At 35.7% G+C, this 8,675-nt stretch overlaps 1 protein-coding gene and 1 long non-coding RNA gene across 2 annotated transcripts in view; one reads left to right on the top strand and one right to left on the bottom strand.

Moving 5' to 3' along the window:
• LOC309868433 (pregnancy zone protein-like) overlaps window positions 1-2,103 on the bottom strand; it is a 43,241-nt gene extending 41,138 nt beyond the window's left edge. The window contains exon 1 of the mRNA XM_082738280.1: window positions 1,966-2,103. Within this exon, the coding sequence (XP_082594406.1) occupies window positions 1,966-2,048 (83 nt within the window). The 5' untranslated portion in view covers window positions 2,049-2,103. The remainder of the gene's footprint in view (window positions 1-1,965) is intronic.
• On the top strand, window positions 1,586-6,944 carry LOC309868454. Its single transcript, XR_014313701.1, has 3 exons — window positions 1,586-1,887; window positions 4,773-4,981; window positions 6,811-6,944. It is a non-coding gene; the product is annotated as an uncharacterized lncRNA (long non-coding RNA).
• The last annotated feature ends 1,731 nt before the right edge of the window (window positions 6,945-8,675 follow it).

Here is an 8,675-nt window from a genome sequence, read left to right on the forward strand (position 1 = left end):
CTCACAATATTTGTAGAACTATTCATAAGCTATGGATAAGCAATCCAGGAGTCACTTTGTATTTTGGATAGAAATTATTTTCTGAGGCACCTGGATGGCTCAGTCAGTTAAGTGTCTGCCTTTGGCTCAGGTCAGATCTTGCAGTCCTTGAGAGAAAGCCCCATGTTGGGCTCCCTGTTCAGCAGAAAGTCTGCTTCTCGCTTCCCCTCTGCCCTGCCCCTTTGCTTGTGCTCTCTCTCTCTCTCTCTCTTTCTCTCTAATAAACAAGATCTTTTTTTAAAAAAGAAGTCATTTTCAAATTTAGAAATGGGATACCGTTCAGCTTTAACAAAAGGAAATCTTATCATTTGCAACAACATGATGGACTTTGATATCATTATTAATGAAGTATACCAGAGAAAGATAATATTGCATGCTGTCACTTACACGTGGAATCTTTTTTTAAAAAAGTCAAATTCATAGAAACAGAGTATAGAAAGGTGACTTCCGGGGCCTGGAGTGGAGGAGTGTTGAAGGAAATATGGAGAGGTTGGTAAAAGGGTACAAACTTTCAGTTATAGTAAGATGAATGAAGTCTGGGGATATAGTGTAAGACATGGTGACTATAGCTGATAACTGCATTGTATAAACGAAATTTGCTGGAAGTTGAATTTAAACTTTCTCAGAAAAATAAAAGAAGAAGAGTAAATATGCATGAGATGGATGTGTTAATTCACCCAGTGGGAGAAATCCTTTCATATATGTGTATATGAAATCATCACATGGTACAGTTGAAATATTTTGTAATTTTGTCAATTATATGTCTATAAAGCTGAAAAAACTTTTTTTTTTTTTTTTAAGCAACAACAAAATGTGATTAACCCATTGATTATCATGAAAGCCTTAAGAACCTGCCTACCGGTGGTCTTGGGTTTCATGTGGATGATATGAATGTCCTTATTTTAGGATGCTAAAGTGATAACAATTAATAGGTAAGGAAGAATTGAATTGATTTGCAGTATTTTTCCAAGAGCAATTTTAGCTCTTTTCTCTCTTACACTCTCTGATGTTGGAAGACAAACCAAGCTAGGCAAGGCTAATCACCAAATATATTACCATGTTCACCCAGAAGAAAATATCACTTTTCCTACTGTTCTTTGCCCATCATTTGCAACCACTCGAACGTGCTGTATTTGCAATGCTCTGGTTTGCCCAGGCCTCTCTCTTCTTCTGAAGTGTCCTTATCTATCTGGGTATATCCTATTTACTTCATAGGACTTATCTCAAAAATAGCTTTCTCTTTGCACACTTAGGTGATACCCCGTCTCTTATATCACTTAAAGGTTCCAGGAAGAGGGAGGTTTTCTCTGTGGGCATTCTCACAAAATCCTGTAGTGCTTGCTTCTGGTTTTGCACTGTATTCCTTTCTCTGTGCACTATCTCCTCTTATTTTCTATACTGTGAGGTACTGAAGGCAGAGCCTACATTTTGTTAATATGTAAAGTCCCAAGATCTAATGCCAGCCCCTACAGGTTTGCTGATGATTTGAGTGACCTGACACACAAAGCCTAGCTTGTGTGAAAGTCATGCATCCGTCCTGGTGATCCCTGACTGGGGGAAAATATGGCCACTGAGCCATTTCACAGTGGACGAGACACAGCAGCCCTTTTCATGAGACAATTATAAAAATATGTCCCCCCCCCTTTTGGTGGGAATTTTATATTATTATTAAGTGAATGTTGTATAATTCTGTATTCTTATTTGGTGAATGTTTCATAAATGTTACCGCCCTATGTCTCTGTGTTTTCTAGAACTGGAGTATGCCCCTTTCCACATGAGCCATAACAATGTACTGACCTTTCCAAACCCCTTCAACAGCAGATAACTTCACAGGAAATCAGAAAATAAGTAAGTGAGACATATCAAGAAGCAGATAACACAATGAGAAAGAGAAGGGCAGTAGAATTTTCTGGAAATGTTGCTTACGGTTTTGAAGCAGTGGAAGCATCTCTGGGAAGGAGCAGGAGAAATAGAATCAAGACTGGATTGGGCAGTTGATTTCCCCTCATGGTGGGGAGAGAAAGGAAATAATAGGAAGCTGAGTCCTTGATTGCTTGAACTCTGTTCTTGTAATCTCTGGTTTTTATTTTACCTGATGGGCAGTGAAAGTAAACTGCTAACCATTTATTTTTGTAACATATTAACTACTTCCAGTATAAAAAAATCAATTCCAGATTATTTCTACAACCATCAGTGTTCTTTAATCCACTTTCTCAAATTTTCTAAGTCTTTGAAAAATAGGACTTTTAGGCTACACTAGCTCTGATTATTAATCAGTACCTTAAATATTTTTAAGAAGAAACAAAATAAATTATATGTCTTGATGAAATCAATCAATATTCTTGATTTTCATTTTTTTAAAAGAGGTATTAATGTAAATACCTATACCATATCAGTTTTTAATAGTCTAGGGAACATCACATATTCCCCTTGGCTTCATCCTATCTGGTTCTTTAATGGAACAAAGAAGTGAAATTTATCACAGGATTTTATTTAATTATTTAATAAACATATAATGTATTATCACAAGATTTTAAACAGAATAAATCTGAAGACAATCTCTCCCTTGGTTAGCAGCTTAATGTGTGCAATTTATAGCTCTTTTTATGTTTGTTTGTAAAGGAAATGATAGTTCGTTTGGATATAACTGATGTAATACATACTTATTATTTCTAAGTTCATTGAACATCTGGAATTAAAGCCAATTTATTCATTTTATTCCCTAATGAAATGACCTTTATTTGATGAACATTCTTATTTAATTCTACTTTGAGAAATATAAAAATGTTTCATCAGGGTGTCTGGGTGGCTCAGACAGTTAAGCATCTTCCTTCAGCTCATGTCATGGTCTTGGGATCCTGGGATCAAGCCCCACATTGTGGGGGGTAGTCCATGCTCAGTGGGGAGTCTGCTTCTCCTTCTCCCTCTGCCTGTTGCTCTGCTGCTTGTGTTCTCTCTCTCTGTCAAATAAGTAAGTAAGTAAATAAATAAATAAATAAAATCTTTAAACCAAGATTGCTTGGTTTCCTGTTTGCTTTCCAAGAGAGATTGGGGTGTTAGAATCTATATTCATGGAATTCTGAAAATAAGAAAGATCCACACTGTTACATTAATTTAACTGGGACCCCAGAAAATGAAGTGGGCATATTTTGAGTAGACAACCAGTTTAAAATAGGATGTGGTGAGAAATAGGCATTTCTTTTTTTTTTTTTTTTTTAAGATTTTATTTTTTTATTTGACAGAGAGAGATTACAAGTAGGCAGAGAGGCAGGCAGAGAGAGAGAGGAGGAAGCAGGCTCCCCGCTGAGCAGAGAGCCCGATGCGGGGCTCGATCCCAGGACCCTGAGATCATGACCTGAGCCGAAGGCAGTGGCTTAACCCACTGAGCCACCCAGGCGCCCCGAAATAGGCATTTCTATAGATGAAGAATATTTTGTTTTTGACATACATTTTTTTTTTAGATCTATTTATTTATTTAAGAGTGAGAGAGAGTACGAGTGAAGGGAGGAGCAGAGGGAGAGAGAGAGAGAGAATTTTAAGCAGGCTCCACGCCCAGTGGGGAGCTAGAGGTGGGGCTCAAGGTCACTACCCCAAGATCACGACCTGAATGAAATGAAGACTTGCATGCTTAGGCGACTGAGCCACCCTGATGCTGCTTTGTCTACATTTTGTAAGTGATCTGAGAGAGTGAGAAGTGATGCTAGTGTACATGGCCACCCTTGTGAACTGTAAAACTGTAGGTATGTAAGATATTTCAATTCCCGGGAGGATAAAGTATGGGTGACATAAAGCCAAGTCAAAGAGAAGAAGCTATAAGAAAGCATTGTCCTGGCCATTAGTAGTTGGCAAATGTTTGCTGAATGAATATAAAACTCTTCTATTTTATTTTGGGTGCTTCCCTCACTAGAATCTTTATGAATTTTTCTTTTCTACTGAGCTCCCCTGTGCTCTCCCTCTCCACTCCTGCACTTCCATAAATAACACACTTTCCACCTGCTTAATGTTGTGTGAATTAATGTATAATAAGTAATAAATGACTTATAAGAGTCCTATATTACTTTTCCCAGGCATAAATAAACTTATTGGATGTTCAAAGAAACCTGTATTTTGGCCAAATGTCTAATGACTAAAAATAAAAAATCCGTATTTGGATGAAACAAAAATCACCACTGTAGCTTGAACTTCAGGCACACAAGAATAAATTGGGTGTCTTCAAAACTTTTCCATCTTGATTTTTAATTGTAAATTTTATTAGGTATATTTAATATACATATATATAATGTGGCATAAGTGATATTTTTCTCAGCATTCTCAACTAAAACTTTTACATTCTTTGGTCTTCAATCTTTTTTCTTATATTCCCTAAAAGAATTTTATTAAACGTGTAACTCATCACACTTCCTTAACTTAAATTTTTTTGTCATGCGCAAGATGATAAAAAAGTGTATTATAAATACTGCTATTTTAAAAATAAAGCTATAATATCACTTTTTAAACATATCCAATGAAATGTACACACTGTTAGTAATTAATTTATTGTCTACCATCATCCATTTGTTGGATTCTTTTGTTGCTAGTTGGAAATTTTACATCATTCTTGCTTCTTCTTGATCTTATATTTCCATTGTAGTTCCTCACATAATTTTTGTTTTGTTCTTCAATATTATTTATTTATTTATTTAAAATTTTTAAGACAATTTTTATTTATTTATTTGACAGAGAGAAAGAGAGAGAGAGAAAGCACACAAGCAGGGGGAGCTGCAGGCAGGAGAGGGGGAAGCAGGCTCCCTGCTGAGCAAGGAGCTGGATGCGGGGCTCGATCCCAAGATACCAGGACCATGACCTGAGCCGAAGGCAGACGCTCAACCAACTGAGCCACCCAGGTGCCCATATTCTTCAATACATTGTAATGAACACCTTATCATTCATTTCTGTAACTAAGGTAATCAAAATCATTAAAAAAAGTTTTTGTACCTATAAGGTTCTGAGTAGTAATGCAACTTTTCTGGATTGAATTCTCATTACAAGTGTCAGTATATTACCTATCAAGACCATATATATCTACTACAATCTTATTAAATATGAAACACAAGAGATAATTTTGTTTGAAAATAATTTCTTAGTGAAATAAATTGTACATTTCATCCATCTGGTTTCTGCAGTCAGATTTTGTATCCTTGAATGCATACTACTTATTGTCTATTAAAGCAAGTTTCCACTATTTATTTACCTCCTATTTTTTCTATTCTATTGTATCCTTGAATGAATACTACTTATTGTCTATTAAAGCAAGTTTCCACTATCTATTTACCTCCTATTTTTTCTATTTCTCTTCTAGAATATTCCTGTTCTGTTTCCTATCACGTAGGTGTGAGCATCAAGAAATCTTGTTTACATAGAGAAGAGTGAAATGAGAGAGGTTCAATTAGAACAATATCATTTAAATATTTAGGCTTCTCAGTTATAAGCCAAAGGTCACATCATACACATTATAATTGTCATTAAATATAATTGTAGTTACATAATTATAAATAGTCTCCTTAATTTTGTTGAAAGCAAGCACTGGTAACTAGGTCAATTGCAAAAGAGTTTGAAACTCAGTCATTAAAATCAATCTCATTCTCAGTTTCTAGGAAATGCACAAAATAGACTTACCGGTACTTATAAATGGTTACTGATTGTTACTTTCTTACCTAAAGACAACTAATATACTTTTAAAAATTTGGAAAATTAAAATATTTTTAACTCAATTATGATTTTATAGATAAAAACTTCATAAAATTCTTAACTTATTTTCTAAATCAGGACTTACACATTTAGCTGATTAAATTTCTAGAAAATGTTCACTAATAACCTAATTTTGCAAAGCCAGTTCTCATTGTCAAAATAATTGGTAAGATAAAACATTTCTGATAGGGCAAGTAATGCTTCATTTTTTAATTCTAATAAACCCATAAATATACATCCTTATGATAATTGTTTACTTCTAAATTCTAAGGTAACATACAGTCTTGCTGGGCATTTGTTACCCAGAGGCAGGAGGACATTTCCACTTCAGAATTTCTTTTTTTTTTTCTTTTAAATTTTCTTTTATTTTTTTCAGTGTTCCAAGATTCATTGTTTATGCACCATAGCCAATGCTCCATGCAATATGTGCCCTCCTTAATACCCACCACCAGGCTCATCCATCCCTTACCCCCGCCCCTCCAAAACCCTCAGTTTGTTTCTCAGAGTCCACAGTCTCTAATGCTTCATCTCCCCCTCAGATTTACCCCAATTCTTTTTTCCTTTCCTTCTCCTAATGTCCGCCATGTTATTCCTTATGCTCCACAAGTAAGTGAAACTATATGATAGTTGACTTTCTCTGCTTGACTTCTTTCACTCGGCATAATCTCCTTCAGTCCAGTCCATGTTCACCCTTTCTGATGGCTGTGTAATATTCCATTGTATATACGGACCATATCTTCTTTATCCTTTTGTCTGTTGAAGGGCATCTTGGCTTTTTCCACAGTTTGGTGATTGTGGCCATTGCTGCTATGAACATTGGGGTACAGATGGCCCGCTTCAGTATTTCTTCCCATGCTCTCTGCTTTATTCTTATGGAACTCTCAGAGGAAATAGACATTGACTGTGGCTGAAGAAAAGAGGAAGCACTTTAAATGAAAGTTGCCATTATTTCTGTCACCTGCTGCTACAATATGTATGAGAACAGGAAATTTTGAAATGAACCCAAATTACCCATTTATAATGTTTTTTTTTTTTTCATTCCAGGAATATGTTCAGGACAGAAAGATGAATAAGGCCAATAACGGGCTTTGATGTCTTAAGGGAGTTTTTGCAAATATCACATTTTTAAAAGGATTTTATTTATTTATTTAAGAGAGAAAGAGAGTGCACAGGCAGAGGGAACTGCAGGCAGAAGGAAAAGTAGGCTCCTCATTGAGCAAGAAGCCCTATGGGGGACTCGATTCCAGGAACTTGGGATCATGACCTGAGCCAAAGGCAGATGCTTAACTGACTGAGCCACCAGGTGTCCCGAATATATCAATTTTTTGAATTGTCTTTTTGGAAGAGACTGGCAAGAAGTTTCCTTGCTCCAAGACAGCTCCAAAATACATATAACATATAACATATAACTGTAAGTGAATATTCATATATTAAAATAGATCTGCAAATTATACCTTAATTATATTAGTAACATTATGATAGTGATTTTATATAATTATTACCTACAAAGATCATAGGATTATTGATTGTACACAATTTCAGGGATCCAGAAATGATGTTGAAATTGGTTGAGGCCAAAGCTGAACCTGAAAGATAGACTTTAGCCAAATGTCAAAGTCAGAGATCAAAGTCACAGCATTCCAATTTTTAATAGTAGGTAGCCACTAAACTCACAAGAATGAAAATATCATAATGAAATTCCAGTCATCAGTTAAATAGACACTCAATAAGTATTTGTGGAATGAAGTAATAAATAAAATAATTTGATATCATTTCCTGGCTAAAATAACATTCATATAAGCAATAAAAGTATCTGGAAAAGAAGAAATCTGAAATACAGTGTGAGAATATACTTTTTTTAAGATTTTATTTGGGGTGCCTGGGTCTCAGTCAGTTAAGCGTCTGCGTTTGGTTCAGGTCATAATTCTGGGGTCCTGGGATGAAGTCCTGCGGAGGCCTCTCTGCTCAGCAGGGAGCCTGCTTCTCCTCCTCCCTCTGCCCCTTCTCCTGCTCAAGCACGCACTCTCTTTTTCTCTTTTTTATGTCTCAAATAAATAAATAAAATCTTAAAAAATTTATTTATTTATTAGAGAGAGAGCGAGCGAGAGAGCAGGGCAAAGGCAGACCGACAAGCAGACTTTACGCTGAGCACGGCACTGGACGCAGGGCTCAATCTCACAACCCTGAGATCATGAGCTGAGTGGAAATCAAGAGTCGGACACAACCAGCTGACACCTGGGTGCCCCTGGGAATATCTCAACAGGACTTAAGTTTGGACAACACAGGGGTTAATGGAATAGATTCACTCTTACGTATTCTGCCATCTTGGGCCAATTATACAACTTCTCAGTGCTTCTGCTTCCTCAGCTGTAAAATTGGCTTAATAATAATAATTCCTGTAACTGGATTACATTAATTAACATATGTAAATCTTTACTGTAATTTATTGCTACATGAAAAAGAGAACAAAAGTTAAGTTATGGTTCTAATAGCAGCATTAAATATTTACATAAACAAGGACTAGAGGAGAGTAAGTAACCATGAAAAGAGTTGACTTTGTGTCATTGATAATCTGATGTGTTAATTATATAAAAATTTTTAAAAAATTCTTAAAATAAAGCTATTTAAAAAAGCTCTACGGAAGACATCATTACCTTTGGACATATTTCTAAATCCATGTTATTTTCAAAGAATGATGTGTTTACAGAACATTGAGCAACTGTGAGTGGGTGAGAAATGTGTCCTTGCCGTGCTAGTGTATGTGGAATGGGGGTAGAGTTGTAAGTATTGCCAGGTGTAGAATAAAACTGGACTCAAGATTTTGAGACAACACAATGTTGTAAAGTTTTAAGTTGAAATAAATTCCAGAAGAGTTTTTTTATGCATTTCATTTCACATCTTGCCCAAGT

The sequence above is a fragment of the Mustela nivalis genome, assembly GCF_964662115.1.
Source record: "Mustela nivalis genome assembly, chromosome: 7".
Lineage (NCBI taxonomy): Eukaryota > Metazoa > Chordata > Mammalia > Carnivora > Mustelidae > Mustela > Mustela nivalis.